The sequence below is a fragment of the Poecile atricapillus genome, chromosome 29, assembly GCF_030490865.1.
Source record: "Poecile atricapillus isolate bPoeAtr1 chromosome 29, bPoeAtr1.hap1, whole genome shotgun sequence".
NCBI lineage: Eukaryota > Metazoa > Chordata > Aves > Passeriformes > Paridae > Poecile > Poecile atricapillus.
This window is the reverse complement of record NC_081277.1, coordinates 4,432,841-4,454,998: the sequence shown is the minus strand read 5'-3', so window position 1 is coordinate 4,454,998 and position 22,158 is coordinate 4,432,841. Positions and strand designations below refer to the sequence as shown.

General features: G+C 55.0%; 2 protein-coding genes across 3 annotated transcripts; one reads left to right on the top strand and one right to left on the bottom strand.

The window, feature by feature from the left end:
• Window positions 1-1,752: 1,752 nt before the first annotated feature.
• LOC131589530 (uncharacterized) lies at window positions 1,753-5,064 on the bottom strand. Its single transcript, XM_058859104.1, has 8 exons — window positions 5,006-5,064; window positions 4,465-4,528; window positions 3,323-3,425; window positions 2,899-3,007; window positions 2,492-2,809; window positions 2,295-2,407; window positions 1,910-2,214; window positions 1,753-1,820 (listed from the first exon to the last, which is right to left on the bottom strand). Exons 1-7 carry the CDS (start codon window positions 5,062-5,064, stop codon window positions 2,057-2,059), a joined length of 924 nt encoding a protein of 307 aa, XP_058715087.1. The 3' UTR covers window positions 1,753-1,820; window positions 1,910-2,056.
• Window positions 5,065-10,437: 5,373 nt separating this feature from the next.
• Window positions 10,438-20,736, top strand: MTHFD2 (methylenetetrahydrofolate dehydrogenase (NADP+ dependent) 2, methenyltetrahydrofolate cyclohydrolase). 2 transcript variants are annotated; one of them, XM_058859413.1, is made up of 9 exons: window positions 10,438-10,596; window positions 12,265-12,449; window positions 13,399-13,521; window positions 15,236-15,388; window positions 15,896-16,003; window positions 16,552-16,644; window positions 18,520-18,645; window positions 20,492-20,664; window positions 20,707-20,718. In XM_058859413.1, exons 1-8 carry the CDS (start codon window positions 10,511-10,513, stop codon window positions 20,629-20,631), a joined length of 1,014 nt encoding a protein of 337 aa, XP_058715396.1. In that variant the 5' UTR covers window positions 10,438-10,510; the 3' UTR covers window positions 20,632-20,664; window positions 20,707-20,718. The 2 variants fall into 2 exon arrangements, with proteins under 2 accessions (XP_058715396.1, XP_058715395.1); XM_058859412.1 differs by having other exon boundaries at window positions 20,492-20,736.
• The last annotated feature ends 1,422 nt before the right edge of the window (window positions 20,737-22,158 follow it).

Here is a 22,158-nt window from a genome sequence, read left to right as displayed (position 1 = left end):
ATCCCCCTGGGCCTGGGAAATGATTGTGGGGGGCCGGGATGTTTGGGGCGGGGGTCTCTGTCCCTCTCCCTGCAGGGGATGTTTGGGGCGAGGGTCTCTGTCCCTCTCCCTGCAGGGGATATTTGGGGCGGGGGTCTCTGTCCCTCTCCCTGCAGGGGATTTTTGGGGTCGGGGGTTTCCATCCCCCTGGACCTAGGAAATGCTTGTGGGGGCCGGGGGTCTCTGTCCCTCTGCTGCCAGGGGATGTTTGGGGTGGGGGTCTCTGTCCCTCTGGACCTGGGAAATATTTGTGGGGGGCCGGGGGTCTGTGTCCCTCTCCCTGCAGGGGATATTTGGGGCCGGGGGTCTCTGTTCTTATCCCTGCAGGGGATATTTGGGGCTGGGGGTCTCTGTTCCTCTCCCTGCAGGGGATATTTGGGGCCGGGGGTCTCTGTTCTTATCCCTGCAGGGGATGTTTGGGGCCGGGGGTCTCTGTCCCTCTCTCTGCAGGGGATCTTTGGGGCCGGGGGTCTCTGTCCCTCTGGACCTGGGAAATATTTGTGGGGGGCCGGGGGTCTGTGTCCCTCTCCCTGCAGGGGATATTTGGGGCTGGGGGTCTGTGTCCCTCTCCCTGCAGGGGATATTTGGGGCCGGGGGTCTGTGTCCCTCTCCCTGCAGGGGATATTTGGGGCCGGGGGTCTCTGTCCCTCTCCCTGCAGGGGATATTTGGGGCTGGGGGTCTGTGTCCCTCTCCCTGCAGGGGATATTTGGGGCCGGGGGTCTGTGTCCCTCTCCCTGCAGGGGATATTTGGGGCCGGGGGTCTGTATCCCTCTCCCTGCAGGGGATATTTGGGGCCGGGGGTCTCTGTTCTTATCCCTGCAGGGGATATTTGGGGCCGGGGGTCTGTGTCCCTCTCCCTGCAGGGGATATTTGGGGCCGGGGGTCTCTGTCCCTCTCCCTGCAGGGGATATTTGGGGCTGGGGGTCTGTGTCCCTCTCCCTGCAGGGGATATTTGGGGCCGGGGGTCTGTATCCCTCTCCCTGCAGGGGATATTTGGGGCCGGGGGTCTCCGTGCTCCGGAGCCCCGGGGAGGGCGGGGGCTTTGGGATTTGTTTTTGGCGCTAGGGACTCGTGGGGAAAACAAAGCTCAGTCACAGCATTTGATGGGATTTTTTTTTGCCAATTTTATTATGTCCGTGCCTCCGGATAATTTATATCCTCATTTTGTAAGGAGAAAAAAAAAGAAAAAAAGCGAGATCTGTCCTCCTCCCCTTATGTGGGGTGGGGAGGGGGACAGGGGATAAATTTGGTGGGGTCTGGGGTAGGGTAGGGTAGGGTAGGAAAGGGTAGGAAAGGGTAGGTGGTGCAGAGGATTTGAGGCCTCCGCATCCGTCGTTCCAACTCCTCTGTGATGAAGGGGTTGGATTGTCCCCAGCCTCAACCTGTGTGAAGATGAAGGCTCAGGTTAACACTGTGCACTTCCAGTTACTGGAGACAGTGAGGGGAGAGGATCACCTCATTTGTGCTCACCTTGGTGAAGGTTGAGGGAGGGCTCTGTGGAGCGGAGAAATCTCTGTTGGGGCCTCCGCACCCTCCGTTGTTGCTGCTTTGCAGCGAGGATAATTTATATCCTCATTTTCTGTGGAGAAAAAAAAAGAAAAAAAGGGAGATCTGTCCTCCTCCCCTTATGTGGGGAGGGGGACAGGGGATAAATTTGGTGGGGTCTGGGGTAGGGTAGGGTAGGAAAGGGTAGGGTAGGTGGAGCGGAGGATTTGAGGCCTCCGCATCTGTCGTTCCAACTCCTCCGTGATGAAGGGGTTGGATTGTGTCCAGCCTCAACCTGTGTGGAGATGAAGGCTCAGGTTAACACTGTCCAATTCCAATTACTGGGGACAGTGAGGGTTGAGGATCATCTCTGTGTGTGCTCACCTTGGTGAAGGTTGAGGGAGGGCTCTGTGGAGCGGAGAAATCTCTGTTGGGGCCTCCGCACCCTCCGTTGTAGATTCTCTGCAAGGATCATTTCTGTCCTTGTTTTCTGTGGGGATTAGAGGAAGTGTCATATCCATCCTCCTCCCTTTATGGAGGGGTTGGGGGCTGGATATCTCCACTCTTACTCCCCTTGATGAGGGCTGGAGGAGATCTGTGTGGAGCGGAGAACTCTGAGTTGAGGCCTCCGCATCCTCCCTTCCAACTCCTCTGTGATGGAGGGGTTGGATTGTGTCCAGCCTCATCCTCTGTGGAGATGAAGGCTCAGGTTAACTGTGTCCATTTCCCATTAATGGGGACAACAGGGGGATTGGGTCTCTGTGCTCACCTTGATGAAGGCTGGAGGGGATTCCATGGAGCGGAGAACTCTGAGTTGAGGCCTCCGCATCCTCCCTTCCAACTCCTCTGTGATGGAGGGGTTGGATTGTCTCCAGCCTCAACCTGTGTGGAGATGAAGGCTCAGGTTAACTGTGTCCACGTTCTGTTACCAGGGACAACAGGGGGATTGTCTCTGTGTGTGCTCACCTTGGTGAAGGTTGAGGGAGGGCTCTGTGGAGCGGAGAAATCTCTGTTGGGGCCTCCGCACCCTCCGTTGTTGCTGCTTTGCAGCGAGGATAATTTATATCCTCATTTTCTGTGGAGAAAAAAAAAGAAAAAAAGGGAGATCTGTCCTCCTCCCCTAATGTGGGGTGGGGGACAGGGGATAAATTTGGTGGGGTAGGGTAGGGTAGGGTAGGAAAGGGTAGGAAAGGGTAGGGTAGGGGGTGCAGAGGATTTGAGGCCTCCGCATCCGTCGTTCCAACTCCTCCGTGATGAAGGGGTTGGATTGTGTCCAGCCTCAACCTGTGTGAAGATGAAGGCTCAGGTTAACACTGTCCAATTCCAATTACCAGGGACAGTGAGGGTTGAGGATCATCTCTGTGTGTGCTCACCTTGGTGAAGGTTGAGGGAGGGTTCTGTGGAGCGGAGAAATCTCTGTTGGGGCCTCCGCACCCTCCGTTGTTGCTGCTTTGCAGCGAGGATAATTTATATCCTCATTTTCTGTGGAGAGAAAGAAAAGAAAACAGCGAGATCTGTCCTCCTCCCCTTATGTGGGGTGGGGGACAGGGGATAAATTTGGTGGGGTCTGGGGTAGGGTAGGAAAGGGTAGGAAAGGAAAGGGTAGGAAAGGATAGGGTAGGGTAGGGTAGGTGGTGCAGAGGATTTGAGGCCTCCGCATCCGTCGTTCCAACTCCTCTGTGATGGAGGGGTTGGATTGTCTCCAGCCTCAACCTGTGTGAAGATGAAGGCTCAGGTTAACTGTGTCCACGTTCTGTTACCAGGGACAACAGGGGGATTGTCTCTGTGTGTGCTCACCTTGGTGAAGGTTGAGGGAGGGCTCTGTGGAGCGGAGAAATCTCTGTTGGGGCCTCCGCACCCTCCGTTGTTGCTGCTTTGCAGCGAGGATAATCCTCATTTTCTGTGGAGAGAAAGAAAAGAAAACAGTGAGATCTGTCCTCCTCCCCTTATGGTGGTCGGAGAGGAGGTCAGCTCGTTGTTGCTGCTGATTTGCAGCGAGGATAATTTATATCCTCATTTTCTGTGGAGAAAAAAAAAAATAAAAAAAAAAATCGGGTGTCCTCCTCCCCTTATGGTGGTTGGAGAGGAGGTCACCTCTTTGCTGCTGATTTGCAGCGAGGATAACTTCTATCCTCATTTACTGTGCAAAAAACAAAAGAAAAATAAAATAAAAGTCAGGTGTGTCCTCCACCCCTTATGGTTGTTGGGGAAGAGGTCACCTCTTTGCTGCTGTATTGCAGCGAGGATAACTTCTATCCTCATTTACTGTGGTGAAAAAAAAAAAAAAAAGAAAAAAATAAAAGTCAGGTGTGTCCTCCTCCCCTTATGGTTGTTGGGGAAGAGGTCACCTCTTTGCTGCTGTATTGCAGCGAGGATAACTTCTATCCTCATTTACTGTGCAAAAAACAAAATAAAAAAAAATAAAAGTCAGGTGTGTCCTCCTCCCCTTATGGTTGTTGGAGAGGAGGTCACCTCTTTGCTGCTGATTTGCAGCGAGGATAACTTCTATCCTCATTTACTGTGCAAAAAACAAAAGAAAAATAAAATAAAAGTCAGGTGTGTCCTCCTCCCCTTATAGTTGTTGGAGAGGAGGTCACCTCTTTGCTGCTGTATAGCAGCGAGGATAACTTCTATCCTCATTTACTGTGGTGAAAAAAAAAAAGAAAAGAAAATAAAAGTCAGGTGTGTCCTCCTCCCCTTACGTGGGGCGGGGAGGGGGACAGAGGATAAATTTGGTGTGTTCTGAGGCAGAGTAAGGTGAGGAAGAGCAGGTGGAACAGAGGAGTTGGGGCCTCCGCATCCGTCCTTCCAACTCCTCCGTGATGGAGGGGTTGGATTGTCCCCAGCCTCAACCTGTGTGTGAAGATGAAGGCTCAGGTTAACTGTGTCCATTTCCCATGACTGGGGAGGGTGGGAATATTGTCTCTGTTTGTGCTCACCTTGTTGAGAGCTGGAGGTTTGCTTGGAGCGGAGTTTGTGGCGGGGCCCCCGCACCCATCGTTGCTGCAGGTTTTTGGCTAGGATCATTTATGTTTTTGTGTTCTGTGGGGATCAGAGCAGCAGCTCAGATCTGTCCTCCTCCCCTTATGGGAAGGGTGGGGGGACACAGGGGTTGCTGTTTGTACTCACGTTGGAGATGGCTGGAGGAAGTGTGGTCGATGTGGACGGTTTAGAAATTTGAGGATAATATCCTCATTTGTCATGTATGTATGAGAGGAAAGTCTGATCTGTCCTCCCCTTAACGTGGGGCGGGGAGGGGGACAGAGGATAAATTTGGTGTGTTCTGAGGTAGAGTAAGGTGAGGAAGAGCAGGTGGAACAGAGGAGTTGGGGCCTCCGCATCCGTCCTTCCAACTCCTCCGTGATGGAGGGGTTGGATTGTCCCCAGCCTCAACCTGTGTGTGAAGATGAAGGCTCAGGTTAACTGTGTCCATTTCCCATGACTGGGGAGGGTGGGAATATTGTCTCTGTTTGTGCTCACCTTGTTGAGAGCTGCAGGTTTGCTTGGAGCGGAGTTTGTGGCGGGGCCCCCGCACCCATCGTTGCTGCAGGTTTTTGGCTAGGATCATTTATGTTTTTGTGTTCTGTGGGGATCAGAGCAGCAGCTCAGATCTGTCCTGTTCCTTTATGGGAAGGGTGGGGGACACAGGGGTTGCTGTTTGTACTCACGTTGGAGATGGCTGGAGGAAGTGTGGTCGATGTGGACGGTTTAGAAATTTGAGGATAATATCCTCATTTGTCATGTATGTATGAGAGGAGCGTCTGATCTGTCCTCCTCCCCTTAACGTGGGGTGGGGAGGGGGACAGAGGATAAATTTGGTGTGCTCTGGTGTAGAGTAGGATAACGTAGACTACGATTATGTAGAGTAGGATTATGTAGAGTAGGATTATGTAGACTAGGATATCTAGATATATTGATATCTCTGTGGATAATTTCCACATTTCGAGTATAATATCCCCATTAACTTAATTATATATAATTATTATCTATATAATTTTATATATATATATATATATAATTATATATATAACTAATATAAGAAAGTCTCATCTGTCCTCCTCCCCTTACATGGAGCGGGGAGGGGGACAGAGGATAAATTCGGCGTTTTTCTCGCATAGACTAGGATTATGTAGACTAGGATTATGTAGACTAGGATATCTAGATATATTGATATCTCTGTGGATAATTTCCACATTTCGAGTATAATATCCTCATTAACTTAATTATATATAATTATTATCTATATAATTTTATATATATATATAATTATATATATAACTAATATAAGAAAGTCTCATCTGTCCTCCTCCCCTTACGTGGGGCGGGGAGGGGTACAGAGAATAAATTTGGTTTGTTCTGAGCCAGAGTAAGGTAAGGTAAGGAAGAGCAGGTGGAACAGAGGAGCTGAGGCCTCCACATTCATCCTTCCAACTCCTCCGTGATGGAGGGGTTGGATTGTCTCCAGCCTCATTCTGTGTGAAGATGAAGGCTCAGGTTAACTCTGTGCACTTCCAGTTATCGGGGAGGGTGGGAATATTGTCTCTGTTTGTGCTCACCTTGTTGAGAGCTGGAGGTTTGCTTGGAGCGGAGTTTGTGGCGGGGTCTCCGCACCCATCGTTGCTGCAGGCTTTTTGCTAGGATCATTTATGTTTTTGTGTTCTGTGGGGATTAGAGGAGCAGCTCAGATCTGTCCTGTTCCTTTATGGGAAGGGTGGGGGGACAAAGTGATCTCTGTTTGTGCTCACATTGGAGATGCCTGCAGGAAGTTGTGTGTGTGGAGCGGAGAAATTTCTGTTGGGGCCTCCGCACCCTTTGTTGTTGCTGCTTTGCAGCGAGGATAATTTCTATCCTCATTTCCTGTGGATAAAAGACAAAAAAAGTCAGGTCTGTCCTCCTCCCCTTATGTGGGGAGGGGGTTACCTCTTTGTTGTTGCTGCTTTGCAGCAAGGGTAACTTCTGTCTTCATTTCCTGCGGAGAAAAGAGAACAAGAGAAGTAAAAGGAAGAAAAAAAAGATCTATCCTCCTCCCCTTATGTGGGGCGGAGAGGGGGGATAGGATATCCCTGATATTAATTGGATGGAACGGAGAAGTTCCAGTTCCATTCCTGTTGTGCGCCCGAGCCGCGAACTCCATTGAGTCCGGGCCGGGACTGAGCAACGCCCCCACAACGCCCGCCTTTTATAGTGCGGCCAAGCCCCGCCCCTTAGCAACGGCCAATAGGAGCCCAGAAACAGTTTGGGGGCGGAGCAACCAGCGTTCCATATTGAGAACCGACAGGGGGAGGCGGGGTTAGAACGTAACCGAGCGATCTGATTGGTCGGGAGGCGGAGGGTTCGAAAAGGGGCGTGGCCCGGGTTGGTGGGGGCCGGGTTGGGGGCGGGGCCCGGGTTGGGGGGCGGGGCCCGGGTTGGGGGGGCGGGGCCCGGGTTGGGGGGGCGGGGCCAGGTTTTACCGGGAAAGGGCCGGGGGTCTCCCCGCGGTTTTGGGAGCAGCTCCCGGTGCTCCTCAGACCCTCCCCAGCTCTCCCGGAGCCCTGGAAGGGGCTCGGAGTTCTCCTCGGGGATCTCTAACTCCTCTCAATTTGCTCTTTCTGCCTGTTTTATTTTGGACGCGGTGCCCCCAGGGATGCTCGAGGGGTCTCCATCCCCCTGGGCCTGGGAAATTATTGTGGGGGGCCGGGATGTTTGGGGCGGGGGTCTCTGTCCCTCTCCCTGCAGGGGATGTTTGGGGCGGGGGTCTCTGTCCCTCTGCTGCCAGGGGATGTTTGGGGCGGGGGTCTCTGTCCCTCAGATGCCAGGGGATGTTTGGGGCGAGGGTCTCTGTCCCTCTCCCTGCAGGGGATGTTTGGGGCGGGGGTCTCTGTCCCTCTCCCTGCAGGGGATGTTTGTGGCGGGGGTCTCTGTCCCTCTCCCTGCAGGGGATTTTTGGGGTCGGGGGTTTCCATCCCCCTGGACCTAGGAAATGCTTGTGGGGGCCGGGGGTCTCTGTCCCTCTGCTGCCAGGGGATGTTTGGGGTGGGGGTCTCTGTCCCTCTGGACCTGGGAAATATTTGTGGGAGGCCGGGGGTCTCTGTCCCTCTCCCTGCAGGGGATATTTGGGGCCGGGGGTCTGTGTCCCTCTCCCTGCAGGGGATATTTGGGGCCGGGGGTCTCTGTCCCCCTCCCTGCAGGGGATATTTGGGGCCGGGGGTCTGTGTCCCTCTCCCTGCAGGGGATATTTGGGGCGGGGGTCTCTGTCCCTCTCCCTGCAGAGGATATTTGGGGCCGGGGGTCTCTGTCCCTCTCCCTGCAGGGGATATTTGGGGCCGGGGGTCTCCGTGCTCCGGAGCCCCGGGGAGGGTGGGGGCTTTGGGATTTGTTTTTGGCGCTAGGGACTCGTGGGGAAAACAAAGCTCGCTCACAGCATTTGATGGGATTTTTTTTTGCCAATTTTATTTTGTCCGTGCCTCCGTCCGGCAGCCCGGGGCCATGGCCAAAGCCCTCGGATTTTGGGGAGCGGCGGAGGTGCCCGGGAAAAGCGGCGGAGAGAGGCGGAGCATCGGTGTCCGAGGTGCCCGAGGGGCAGCGCGGTGTCCCCGTTGTCCCCCGGAGAACGCTCCCCGGTGTCCGCCCTCCTGGGCTCGGGGGATGCTCTGTCCGTGTCCGTCCCTGTCTCCCCGGGGGATGCTCCGGCCGGAGTCCGCCGTCCTCTGCGCCCGATCCCGGCACCGTCGTCCTCATCCCAGGGGGATTTCCCGACCGTGTCCGTCCTCCCTAGCCCGCCGGGGGATGCTCTCCGGTGTCCATCCTCCTCACCCTGCCGGTATCCCAGCCTTCCTCGCTGGGGGGAATGCGCTCGCCCGGTGTCCGCCCTCTCGCCCCGAGGAGCTCCTTGCCCCGCTGTCCGTCCTCCTTGCCCCGGGGATGCTCCTGCGGTGCCCGTTGCTGCCCCAGCCCGGTCCAGGGAATCCGGCCGCCTCTCCCCCTCCACATTCCGCCGCGATCCGGGACCGGGCGCAGAGGAGCCGGCCCCCGCTCCCGCCTCCTTCCCAACCACCCTCCCCTGGGGAGTGCGGAAGCGGGGGCGGCCCCTCCTGGGCCCGGGGGATGCTCTGTCCGTGTCCGTCCTTCCCCCGGCCCGGCCCGGCGGCGGCGCTGACGGGGCTGGGGCGCTCCCGGGGCTCCGGGTTCCGTCCTCGTCGTCCCTGGGGATGCGGCGGCGGTGCTCCGGGCGGGCGGTGTCGGTCCTCGGGGGCGGTGTCGGAGCTCCGGGCGGGCGCTGTCGGTGATCTTCGGGGGCGGTGCCGGTCCTCGGGGGCGGTGTCGGTGATCTTCGGGGCCGGGGCCGGTGATCTTCGGGGCCGGGGCCGGTGATCTTCGGGGCCGGGGCCGGTGGTCCTCGGGGGCGGTGTCGGGGCTCCGAGGCGGTGCCGGTGATGCTCGGGGGCGGTGCCGAAGCTCCGGGCGGGCGGTGCCGGAGCTCCGGGCGGGCGGTTCCGATGCTCGTGTGCGGTGCCGGAGCTCCGGGCAGGCGGTTTCGATGCTCGGGTGCGGTGCCGGAGCTCCGGGCGGGCGGTGTCGGTGCTCGGGGGCGGTGTCGGTGATCTTCGGGGGCGGTGTCGGTGATCTTCGGGGCCGGTGTCGGTGATCTTCGGGGCCGGGGCCGGTGATCTTCGGGGCCGGGGCCGGTGGTCCTCGGGGGCGGTGTCGGGGCTCCGAGGCGGTGCCGGTGATGCTCGGGGGCGGTGCCGAAGCTCCGGGCGGGCGGTGCCGGAGCTCCGGGCAGGCGGTTCCGATGCTCGGGTGCGGTGCCGGAGCTCCAGGCGGGCGGGGCCGGAACTCCGGGCAGGCGGTTCCGATGCTCGGGTGCGGTGCCGGAGCTCCAGGAGGGCGGTGCCGGAGCTCCGGGAGGGCGGTGCCGGAGCTCCGGGAGGGCGGTGCCGGAGCTCCGGGAGGGCGGTGCCGGAGCTCCGGGAGGGCGGTGCCGGAGCTCCGGGAGGGCGGTGCCGGAGCTCCGGGAGGGCGGTGCCGGGGCTCGGGGGCTCTGCTGGGGCTCCCCCGCTCCCCCTGGGCTCCGCTCCGCTTCCTCCGCTGTCCCTGGGCCGGTCGGAGCCCCTGCTCCCGCCACCCCTTTTCATAGCCCGGCTGAGCCCCGCCCACTCGGCGCCAGCCAATGGGAGCCGCGGGAGAGCAATGACGGGCGGGACCACGCTCATTTCGCATTGTGATGAAACAATGGAGGGCGGGGCTACAGCGTGACCGAGCGATCTGATTGGTCGAGAGGCTGAGGGGTCAATGAAGGGCGGGGCTCGGGGGGGCGGGAGAGGGGTCGCGGTAAATCCAGGATTTGGGAGCAGCTCCAGGTGCTCCCGTTCCCCCTCCCCGGTTCTCCTGGAGCCCCTTCAGGCCCTGAAAGGGGCTCTGAGCTCTCCCTGGACCCTTCTCCAGGAGAACATTCCCAGCTCTCCTGGAGCCCCTTCAGGCCCTGAAAGGGGCTCTGAGCCCTCCCTGGATCCTTCCCCTTCTCCAGGGGAACATTCCCAGCTCTCCTGGAGCCCCTTCAGGCCCTGCAAGGGGCTCTGAGCTCTCCCTGGATCCTTCCCCTTCTCCAGGGGAACATTCCCAGCTCTCCCAGCCCGGCTCCAGAGGGTCTCCAGTTCCTCTGGGCTCTCCCCAGCAGCTCCACATCCTCCAGGTGCGGTCTCACCTGAGCGGGGCCGAGAGGGGCAGAATCCCCCCGGAGCTGGGGGTCAGCCCAAAGCACCTTTGTTGTCCTGTCCAGCCCCTCAGCCCCCCTCACGCTGCCGATTACCCAAAATATCCAACCTTACGGCGTTTACATTATTTTTTACCCCGTTTCGGGAAGGTAAAAACCTGAATAAAGCATATTTTGGCACTGAACCCCATTGGTTATCGCGGGGCGGGCGGGGCTTGCCGGGTTCCATAAAGGCGGGAGCCTCGCTCCCCTCAGCGCCGCTCCCGCCGCCCGTGAGGCCCAGCCCCGCCATGGCCGCCGCGCTCCGGCCCCTCCGCGCCCTCAGCCGAGCCGCGCTGGAGCCCCGCGCCCGCCGCCTGCAGCTCAGCGCCGCCCGGTACTGCCGGGGACAAGCGGGGGGGAGTGTGGGGATGCTCGGGAGGGCAGCGGGAGCAGCGCCCACCGCGCTCCGCCCGGTGCCGGAGCGCTGAGGGCTGTGTGGGGAGAGGCCCGGCCCGGTTCCGGCGCTCCCCGGGCCGGGGTCGCGGCCCGTTGGGTCCCGGAGGTGCCGGTGAGGGAGGGCGGGCGGGCCCCCAGAGGCCGCGCTGGGCGCTGCAGGCTGATGAAATCCCGCGGAGCCTTGCGTGGGAGTGTGGGGCTGCCCCGGGGGGACCGAGACACGCCATTGTCCCTCAGGGTGAGAGGGACAGGGACCCCATCACCCTCAGGGTGAGAGGGACAGCAAATCCATCACCCTCAGGGTGAGAGGGACAGAGATCCCCTCAATGCCCAGGGTGAGAGGGACAGAGACCCCCTCATTATCCCTCAGGGTGAGAGGGACAGCAAATCCATCACCCTCTGGGTGAGAGGGACAGCAAATCCATCACCCTCTGGGTGAGAGGGACAGCAAATCCATCACCCTCAGGGTGAGAGGGACAAACACCCCATCATCCCCTCAGGGTGAGAGGGACAGCAAATCCATCACCCTCAGGGTGAGAGGGACAGAGACTCCATCACCCTCTGGGTGAGAGGGACAGCAAATCCATCACCCTCTGGGTGAGAGGGACAGCAAATCCATCACCCTCTGGGTGAGAGGGACAGCAAATCCATCACCCTCTGGGTGAGAGGGACAGCAAATCCATCACCCTCAGGGTGAGAGGGACAAACACCCCATCATCCCCTCAGGGTGAGAGGGACAGCAAATCCATCACCCTCAGGGTGAGAGGGACAGAGACTCCATCACCCTCTGGGTGAGAGGGACAGCAAATCCATCACCCTCTGGGTGAGAGGGACAGCAAATCCATCACCCTCTGGGTGAGAGGGACAGAAAATCCATCACCCTCTGGGTGAGAGGGACAAACACCCCATCATTCCCAGGGTGAGAGGGACAGAGACACCCCATTATCCCTCAGGGTGAGAGGGACAGAGACCACATCACCCCTATGGTGAGAGGGACAAACACTCCATCATCCCCTCAGGGTGAGAGGGACAGAGACCCCACAGCCTCCAGGGTGAGAGGGACAGAGACCCCCTGAGTGAGAAGGAAGGAGAGCATCCCCTCCTCTTAATTATTCCTTGGTATGAGTGGGACAGGGACCCCAGAAGATTCCTTGGGGTGACAGGGACAGAGACCCCCCGAGCATCCCACCCTGCTCCAAACTCTTCTGAGCTCACTCTTTGCCCCTCTTTGGGAGCTTCTGGTGCTTCTCGCTCTCCCTGGGAGCCCAGGGCGGCTCTCAGGGGAAGGTCCTGGTGAGTTTTGGGGGGAAGGGGCACGGCCCCGAGGCTGCTGGAGCTCAGGGAATGTTTGTACAACACTCCCAGGGCAGGATTTTGGGAGTTGGATCAGTGATCCTGGTGGATCCCTTGCAGCTCTGGATATTCTGATTCTGCCTCATTTGCTCCCAGCTTTAATGCTGTAACCAAGCCTAAAACATTCTGCTGGATGTGACAGAGCACAAAAATGCCAAAAACCCCTAACAAAACACAAGGGATGGAGCCTTTTCCCCTGGCTTTCCTGCTCCAAACCGGCAGCCCCGAGGCTCTGGTGACCCTTTCCCTGCAGGGAGGACGCCGTGGTGATCTCGGGGAGGAAGCTGGCGCGGCAGATCCGGCAGGAAGCGCGGCACGAGGTGCAGCAGTGGGTGGCTGCAGGGAACAGGAGGCCTCACCTGAGCGTGGTGCTGGTGGGGGAAAACCCAGCCAGCCACTCCTACGTCCTCAACAAAACCAAAGCAGCTGCTGATGTGGGTAAGTGAGAGCTTTTCTTCCCCAAAAAGCGCCCTTTGGTTGGGGCTCCTCCATGCTGGAAGCTTTTTGGGATGCACCTGCCTGTTGGGTTTTTGCCTTCACACAGAATTTGGGCTCTCGTGGCTGCCTGGTTGTACCAGGGTGTGGTTAAATGTGATCCCTTGGATCCTTCAGGGCAGCTCAAGCTCTGGCATTGGGGGTTTTTCCAGCTTTCCCAGAGCCATAAAATGCACAGGAAGGGATTTTTGACTTCCTTTGCCCCTGTTCAGCCCTCTGACTCCTTCCCATCCTGCAGTCAAGGTGCTGCTCGGGGTCAGGAACAGCAGTGTCATTTAACCTGGGTCCTGAACAGCTGGAGCAGCTTTTGGAGCTGGGATTTTTAGGCAAACATCCCTTTTAGCTGTGTCCAGAGGCCTCTCAGGCCGTGAGGTTTTATTTTCATGGTAGCAGCCTTTGCTCTGGGAGGGTGCAAAAAACCCTTTCCCAGGCCACCAGCCCCTTATAATCATCCTCAACAACAAATCCCAAGACTTGGGAAGGTCTCTAAAGCCCTGATCCTGCACAGACACCCCAAATTCCCATTTTGGGACCCTGCACAGACACCCCAAATTCTCACCCTGGGGACCCTGCACAGACACCCCAAATTCCCATTTTGGGACCCTGCAGGGACACCCCAAATTCCCACCCTGGGGACCCTGCAGGGACACCCCAAATTCCCATTTTGGGACCCTGCAGGGACACCCCAAATTCCCACCCTGGGGACCCTGCAGGGACACCCCAAATTCCCATTTTGGGACCCTGCAGGGACACCCCAAATTCCCAGCCTGAGCATCCTTGTGTGCCCCTCCCAGATTTATCCAGGCAGCAAAACAGGGGCATTTTGAATCCACAAAACTTGGGGAAAATCTCCCTTTTGTGCCTCTCTGAGCCCTGGATTTGGTGACTGCAGGGATCAGCAGCGAGACCATCCTCAGGCCAGCCTCCATCAGCGAGGAGGAGCTGCTGGAGCTGATCAGCAAACTCAACAACGATGCAGCCGTGGATGGGCTGCTGGTGCAGCTTCCCCTGCCTGGTGAGCAGCTCAGCTCCCCCCTCCTGCATTCCCAGAAAGATTCCAAGGGTTGGGACAGCATGGGGAGGGAATCCTGCCCTGATCCTCCCCCTCAGCAGCAGCTGAACCCACAGGGGTTTGGTTTTCTCATGGAATCTGTTCCTGTGTGGGGCTCCCAAGCTGGGAGCTCGGGCTGTGTGTGGCCTTGGGGCTGCCTGAGAATCCCCTCAGTGCTCCCAGTGCTCCCAGTGCCTGTGCTGGGAGCTGGCAGCCTGGAACTGGGAGTGCTGGGGAGCTTCAGGGGCAGAATTGCAGCTCAAGGGCAGAGCTCCAGCTTGGGGTTGCAATTTCAGCTCAGGGTTCAAGGTCAGAGCTCCAGTTTGGGGTGACAGATCCAGCTCAGGGCTTGGGATCAGAGCTCAGGGCTTGGGATCAGAGCTCAGGGCTTGGGATCAGAGCTCAGGGCTTGGGATCGTAATTCCAGCTCAAGGTTGCAATTGTAGCTCAGGACCTGGGGTCACATTTCCAGTTTGGGGTCACATTTCCAGTTTGGGGTCACATTTCCAGTTTGGGGTCACATTTCCAGTTTGGGGTCACATTTCCAGTTTGGGGTCACAATTCCAGCTCAAGGCTCGGGGTCAGAGCTCCCGTTTGGGGTCAGAGCTGCAGTTTGGGGTCACAATTCCAGCTCCCGTTTGGGGTCAGAGCTCCCGTTTGGGGTCAGAGCTCCCGTTTGGGGTCACAGTTCCAGTTCAGGGTCACAGTTCTGGCTCAAGGCTCGGGCTCAGAGCTCCCGTTTGGGCTCAGAGCTCCCGTGTGGGGTCAGAGCTCCTGTTCAGGGTCACAATTCCAGTTTAGGGTGACAATTCCAGCTCAAGGCTCGGGCTCAGAGCTCCCGTTTGGGGTCAGAGCTCCCGTTTGGGCTCAGAGCTCCCATTTGGGGTCACAGTTCCAGTTCAGGGTCACAGTTCTGGCTCAAGGCTTGGGCTCAGAGCTCCTGTTTGGGCTCAGAGCTCCATCCCAGGCCCCTGTGTCCCCGCTGCAGCCATGGTTCAGGGCTGCAGATCCCAGCTGTCAGCACAACCTGGGGCTCAGGGCTGCAGATCCCAGCTGTCAGCACAGCCTGGGTTCAGGGCTGCAGATCCCAGCTGGCAGCACAGCTGTGGCTCAGGGCTGCAGATCCCAGCTGGCAGCACAGCCTGGGCTCAGGGCTGCAGATCCCAGCTGGCAGCCATGGTTCAGGGCTGCAGATCCCAGCTCTCAGCACAGCTGTGGCTCAGGGCTGCAGATCCCAGCTGTCAGCTGTGGTTCAGGGCTGCAGATCCCAGCTGGCAGCTGTGGCTCAGGGCTGCAGATCCCAGCTGTCAGCCGTGGTTCAGGGCTGCAGATCCCAGCTGGCAGCACAGCTGTGGTTCAGGGCTGCAGATCCCAGCTGTCAGCCGTGGTTCAGGGCTGCAGATCCCAGCTGGCAGCACAGCTGTGGCTCAGGGCTGCAGATCCCAGCTGGCAGCACACCCTGGGTTCAGGGCTGCAGTTCCCAGCTGTCAGCACAGCTGTGGTTCAGGGCTGCAGATCCCAGCTGGCAGCACACCCTGGGCTCAGGGCTGCAGATCCCAGCTGTCAGCCGGGGCTCAGGGCTGCAGATCCCAGCTGTCAGCCATGGTTCAGGGTTGCAGATCCCAGCTGGCAGCACACCCTGGGCTCTGGGCTGTCCCTGACATCCCCCTGCTCTCAGAGCACATCGACGAGCGCAGGCTCTGCAACGCCGTGAGCCCACACAAGGACGTGGATGGCTTCCACGTGCTCAACGTGGGCCGAATGTGCCTGGACCAGGACTCCATGCTGCCTGCCACGCCCTGGGGCGTCTGGGAGATCATCAGGAGGACAGGTGAGAGCTGCTGTGGCCATTCCTGGAATTCCAGCTCCCGTGGAAGGATTCCCAGGGAATGGGAGCTGCTCATTTTGCATGGGATCCGGGGAGATTCACTTGTTGCCAGGTAGCCACACTCACAGTGTGACAAAGCCCAGTAAAGCAAATGGGACTAAGATATTTTCTCACTATGCATGCTATATAAATCCAAGGAACTAGCTGCCACATAAAGCACTCAGCTGCCTGTTTTGGACAGCAGAGGGGATCGAAATGCTTTAATTCTCTTCCCTCTTTGCCCTGAGGCAGGTAAGAATCAGCTTTTGATGCCTCTGGTTCCCTGCTGCTCCCTGGAAAGAGCTTTTGGCATTTGTGGGGGTGACCCAGGGAACGCCGGTGCAGGGGGAAGGGAAGCTGAGCTTTCAGGGATTTTGGGGTGTCAGTGCAGGGCCCAGGGTTGGATCTGTGATCCCTGTGGGTCTCTCCTGGCTCAGGACAGGCTGTGAGGGTGTGCTTTGTCCCCTGCAGGAATCCCAACACTGGGCAGGAACGTGGTGGTGGCGGGCAGGTCCAAGAACGTGGGGATGCCGATCGCGATGCTGCTCCACACCGACGGCAGCCACGAGCGGCCCGGAGGTAAGAGCAGCATGGCCTCGGGGAAGGACCCTCACCACACTCCTCTTCAGCCTCCTAAAGCACTCCCAGCAGTTCCCTGGTCAGAGATCTGGCCCAGGGTGGGATAATCCTGGAGCTGATTGTAGAACCACGGGATTGGCAGGGTTGGACAAGGTCTGCAAGGTGATGGAATGCAGCCGTGGTCACCAGCCCACATCCACCTGTGAACATTTCCAGGAGTGGGGCCTCCCCCCTTGCCCTGGGTGGCTTCTTCCAATTCTTTACAACCTTCCCATGGTGAATTTTTCCCTGATATCCAACCTAAACCTCCCCTGGCACAGCTGGAGGGTGTTCTGTCTCATCCTCACCCTGCCCTGGCTGTCCCCTCCTGTCACCACAGAGTTGTGGAGAGCCAGAAGATCCCCTTGAGCCTCTTTTGGCAGCTCCCTGCCCTGTCCCACCCCAGATCCCTCCACGGGCTGCTCCTGGGGCTCAGCCTGAAGTTCCTGAGGAGCACAGAGGGTTTGGTTTGGGTGCTGTGTGTGAATTCCTGCCCCTCATCACTGCAGGGGACGCCACGGTGACGATCTCGCACCGCTACACGCCCAAGGAGCAGCTGAAGCAGCACACGATCCGCGCCGACATCGTGGTGGCAGCTGCAGGTGAGGGGGGTTCAGCAGGCCTGGGGGGGTTCCTGATGGGAATCCTGGCCCTGGAATGTTCTGGGGGGGCTCTCAGGGCTGAGGGTGGGGGGCTCTTGGAGCTGGGGTTGAGCCAAAAAGTTTTGGTGTTTCCAGTTTGGGGTTCTGCCTTTGGAATGGGGAACAAAACCTGGAAGGGAGCACCAGGGTCGTGGATCCAGCCCCTGGTCCTGCAGGGACACCCCAAATTATCACCCTGGGACCCTGCACAGACACCCCAAATTATCACCCTGGGACCCTGCACAGACACCCCAAATTATCACCCTGGGACCCTGCACAGACACCCCAAATTATCACCCTGGGACCCTGCAGGGACACCCCAAATTATCACCCTGGGGACCCTGCACAGACACCCCAAATTATCACCCTGGGACCCTGCAGGGACACCCCAAATTATCACCCTGGGACCCTGCACAGACACCCCAAATTCCCACCCTGGGACCCTGCACAGACACCCCAAATTATCACCCTGGGACCCTGCACAGACACCCCAAATTATCACCCTGGGACCCTGCAGGGACACCCCAAATTATCACCCTGGGACCCTGCAGGGACACCCCAAATTCCCATTTTGGGACCCTGCAGGGACACCCCAAATTCCCTCTGGTGGGGGTTGAACCTTTCCCAAACCCCAGCCCAAACCCCCCTGTCCCAGCTGGAAATGGGGAATGGAGGGGAAGTTCTGGAAAGTTCTGGAAAGCTGAGGAGAGGCTCAGTGACCCGGGGCAGAGCAGAGGGAGATCCAGTGACGAAGATAAAGCCGGGCTGGGGTGGATCCCCCCGATATCTGACAGAAGCAGACACTCACCCCACCCTGGCAGGCTGGGGTAGCCCCAGGAGGTTTTTGCTGGCCCTCCCTGGCACAGCCAGAGCCGTGCCCAGCTGGGCTGGGCTGGCTTTGGCCACTGGAGGGCTGGAAAATGTGAAATAAAAATCCACAGAGCTGAAATAGGGGAAAGATTTCCCTTTACAGAGGGGTTGTGCTCCTGGTTTTCTGCCAGAACTCCCTGAGAATTTATGGATGTGAATGAGAATTTATGGATATGAATGAGAATTTATGGATATGGATGAGAATTTATGGATATGAATGAGAATTTATGGATCTGTAGCAGGGTTCTGTTTTTAAAGGACAATCCTTTGTCAGTGAAGTGAATGCAGAGACACCCAGCCAGATCTGTATACTTTATTTTTTTTCTCCTAATTGGTTTTTTTTAATTAAACTTTTAAATTCTATAAAAATTACATGAACCTCGTTTTTCACACATTTTAACATTTGCGAATATATTACATTATTTTTATTTTATATTATATTTTTATATATAATATTTTATATTATATTATTATTATTTTATATTATAATTTATATATAATATTTTATATTATATTATTTTTATTTTATATTATATTTTATATATAATATATTATATTATTTTTATTTTATATTATAGTTTTATATATAATTTTTATATTATATTATTTTTATTTTATATTATAGTTTTATATATATAATATTTTATAGTATATTATTTTTATTTTATATTATATTTTTATATATAATATTTTATAGTATATTATTTTTATTTTATATTATAGTTTTTATATATAATATTTTATAGTATATTATTTTTATTTTATATTATATTTTATATATATAATATTTTATAGTATATTATTTTTATTTTATATTATATTTTTATATATATAATATTTTATATTATTTTATTTTATATTATACAATATAAAATATATAACACTGGAAATGTGGTGTGAGGGGGATCAGAGGATGCTGAACACCTCTGAGTGTTGCTTTTTTTTGTGTTTATTTTAATTTTTCAGGCATCCCCAACCTGATCACGGCCGACATGATCAAGGAAGGCGCCGCCGTGATCGACGTGGGCATCACCAGGGTGCAGGATCCCGTCACTGCCAAGCCCAGGCTGGTGGGGGACGTGGATTTTGAGGGTGAGGAAAGGCTCTGGAGCAGCTTTTTTGGGCTCTGAGGATGGGGACACAAACCCTGGCTGGTGTCCCCGAGCTCGGGGTGAATCCCTGTCCTGGGAAATTCCCTGGGGATGATCCAGAGGAGCCTCCTGGGCCTCTGCTCTGAGCCTGATCCTCTGCTGCTGGGCTGGGCTTTGGCATTCCTGTGCTACAAATCAGCTTTGAGCCCTTGGTGCTTTTAATCCCGGCTTTTTGGTGCTTTTAATCCCGGCTTTTGGGTGCTTTTAATCCTGGCTTTTTGGTGCTTTTAATCCCGGCTTTTTGGTGCTTTTAATCCCAGTTTTTTGGTGCTTTTGGGCCCAGCTTTTTGATGATTTTAGGCCCGAATTTTTGGTGCTTTTAGGCCCAGCTTTCTGGTGCTTTTAATCCTGTCTTTTTGGTGCTTTTAATCCCGGCTTTTTGGTGCTTTTAATCCTGGTTTTTTGGTGCTTTTAATCCTGGTTTTTTGGTGCTTTTAATCCTGGTTTTTTGGTGCTTTTAATCCTGGTTTTTTGGTGCTTTTAATCCCGGCTTTTTGGTGCTTTTAATCCTGGTTTTTTGGTGCTTTTAATCCTGGTTTTTTGGTGCTTTTAATCCTGGTTTTTTGGTGCTTTTAATCCTGGTTTTTTGGTGCTTTTAATCCTGGTTTTTTGGTGCTTTTAATCCCGGCTTTTTGGTGCTTTTAATCCTGTTTTTTTGGTGCTTTTAATCCCGGCTTTTTGGTGCTTTTAATCCCGGCTTTTTGGTGCTTTTAATCCCAGCTTTTTGGTGCTTTTAATCCCAGCTTTTTGGTGCTTTTAATCCCGGCTTTTTGGTGCTTTTAATCCTGGCTTTTTGGTGCTTTTAATCCTGGTTTTTTGGTGCTTTTGGGCCGGTTTTTTGGTGCTTTTAATCCCGGCTTTTTGGTGCTTTTAATCCCGGCTTTTGGGTGCTTTTAATCCTGGTTTTTTGGTGCTTTTAATCCTGGTTTTTTGGTGCTTTTGGGCCAATTTTTTGATGCTTTTAATCCTGTTTTTTGGTGCTTTTAATAACGGTTTTTTGGTGCTTTTAATGCTGTTTTTTTGGTGCTTTTGGGCCAATTTTTTGGTGCTTTTAATCCCAGTTTTTTGGTGCTTTTAATCCCAGTTTTTTGGTGCTTTTGGGCCCGGCTTTTTAGTGATTTTTGGTGCTTTTGGGCCCAGCTTTTTGATGATTTTAGGCCCGAATTTTTGGTGCTTTTAGACCCAGCTTTTTGGTGCTTTTGTGCCCGGCTTTTTGGTGCTTTTAATCCTGTCTTTTTTGGTGCTTTTAATTCTGTCTTTTTGGTGCTTTTAATCCTGGCTTTTTGGTGCTTTTAGGCCCGAATTTTTGGTGCTTTTGGGCCTGGCTTTTTGATGCTTTTATGCCCAGCTTTCTGGTGCTTTTAATCCTGTCTTTTTGGTGCTTTTAATCCTGGCTTTTTGGTGCTTTTAATCCTGGCTTTTTGGTGCTTTTAATCCTGGGTTTTTGGTGCTTTTAGGCCTGAATTTTTGGTGCTTTTGGGCCTGGCTTTTTCATGCTTTTAGGCCCAGCTTTCTGCATCTCCCGGGCCTGACTTTGAGCCTGTCTTTTTGACACTTTAAGGCTTTGATTTTTGTTCCTTTAAGCCTGTCTTTTGTGCTGTTTTGGACCCCTGTGCTTCCAGGCCTGGCTTGGCGCTTTTCCCCACCTTGCCTTCCCAGTTAATCTCCTTTAACTCAACACATTGGGCCGTAAAAAAACCACCTGGAGCCCATCCTAAAGTGTTAAACCTGCATGGCTTTAGGCTGGGAATCCTTTCCTGGCCTTTAAGCCGAGCTTTTCCCCTCAGGGGTGAGGAAGAAGGCAAGTTACATCACCCCGGTGCCCGGCGGCGTGGGGCCCATGACGGTGGCCATGCTGATGAAGAACACCATCATCGCCGCCAAGAAACTGCTGAAACCCAAAGAGCTCGGGGCTCTGCCTGCCTAGGCAGGCCTGGGAACTGAGCCTGGCTGGGCTCCCTTGGATTTGGGCTCCCCAAGAGCTGGGTCTAGCTGGGCTCCACTTGGATCTGGGCCCCAGAAGAGCTGGGCCCACCCTGAATCTGGGCCTAGCTGGGCCCCGCCTTGGATTTGGGTCCCTCAGGATCTGAGCCTGGCTGGGCTCCCCAAGAGCTGGGTCTAGCCGGGCTCCCCTTGGATTTGGGCCCCCAAAAGCCAGGCCTTGCTGGGCCCCTCTTGGATCTGGGCCCCTCAGGATCTGGTTCTAACTGGGCCCCCCAAGATCCAGGCTTAGCCAGGCCCTGCTTGGATCTGGGGTCCCCCCTTTGGATCTGGGGTCCCCTCTTGGATTTGGGGTCCCCCCCTTTGATCTGGGTCCCCTCTTTAATCCAGGCCTGGCCAGGGTCTCTCCGGCCCCGCCGTTCCAGCCTGACTCCGGATCAGGCCGATAGAAAATGCAATATTTAATATTTATTGTCTCACACGTGGGGCTGCTCCTGCTCGGAGCTCACAGCTATTTATTGGAGCTGGGATTATCCACACTCCTGCTTTGTGTTAGAGCTGGGATTATCCACACTCCTGTTTTGTTTGAGCTGGGATTATCCACACTCCTCCTTTCTGAGCTGGGATTATCCACATTTCTGTTTTGTGTTTGAGCTGGGATTGTCCACACTCCTGCTTTGTGTTTGAGCTGGGATTATCCACATTTCTCCTCCTTTCTGAGCTGGGATTATCCATACTCCTGCTTTCTGAGCTGGGATTATCCACACTCCTGCTTTGTTAGAGCTGGGATTATCCACATTTCTGTTTTCTGTTTGAGCTGGGATTATCCACACTCCTGCTTTGTTTGAGCTGGGATTATCCACACTTCTCCTGCTTTGTTAGAGCTGGGATTATCCTCACTCCTGTTTTGTTTGAGCTGGGATTATCCACATTTCTCCTGCTTTGTGTTTGAGCTGGGATTATCCACATTTCTCCTCCTTTCTGAGCTGGGATTATCCATACTCCTGCTTTGTGTTTGAGCTGGGATTATCCACACTCCTGTTTTGTTAGAGCTGGGATTGTCCACATTTCTCCTGCTTTGTTTGAGCTGGGATTATCCACATTTCTCCTCCTTTCTGCCCTGGGATTATCCATATTTCTGTTTCCTGTTTGAGCTGGGATTATCCCCAGTTCTCCTGTGTTTGATCTCAATTATCCCCATTTCTCCTCTCTGTCCTGGGTTTATCCCCATTTCTCCTCCTCTCTGCCCTGGGATTATCCATATTTCTGTTTCCTCTCTGCCCTGTGTTTATCCCCATTTCTCCTGTGTTTGATCTCAATTATTCCCATTTCTCCTGTGTTTGATCTCAATTATTCCCATTTTTCCTCCTCTCTGCCCTGGGATTTTCCCCATTTCTCCTGTGTTTGATCTCAATTATCCCCATTTTTCCTGTGTTTGATCTCAATTATCCCCATTTCTCCTGTGTTTGAGCTGGGATTATTCCCATTTCTCCTCCTCTCTGCCCTGGGATTA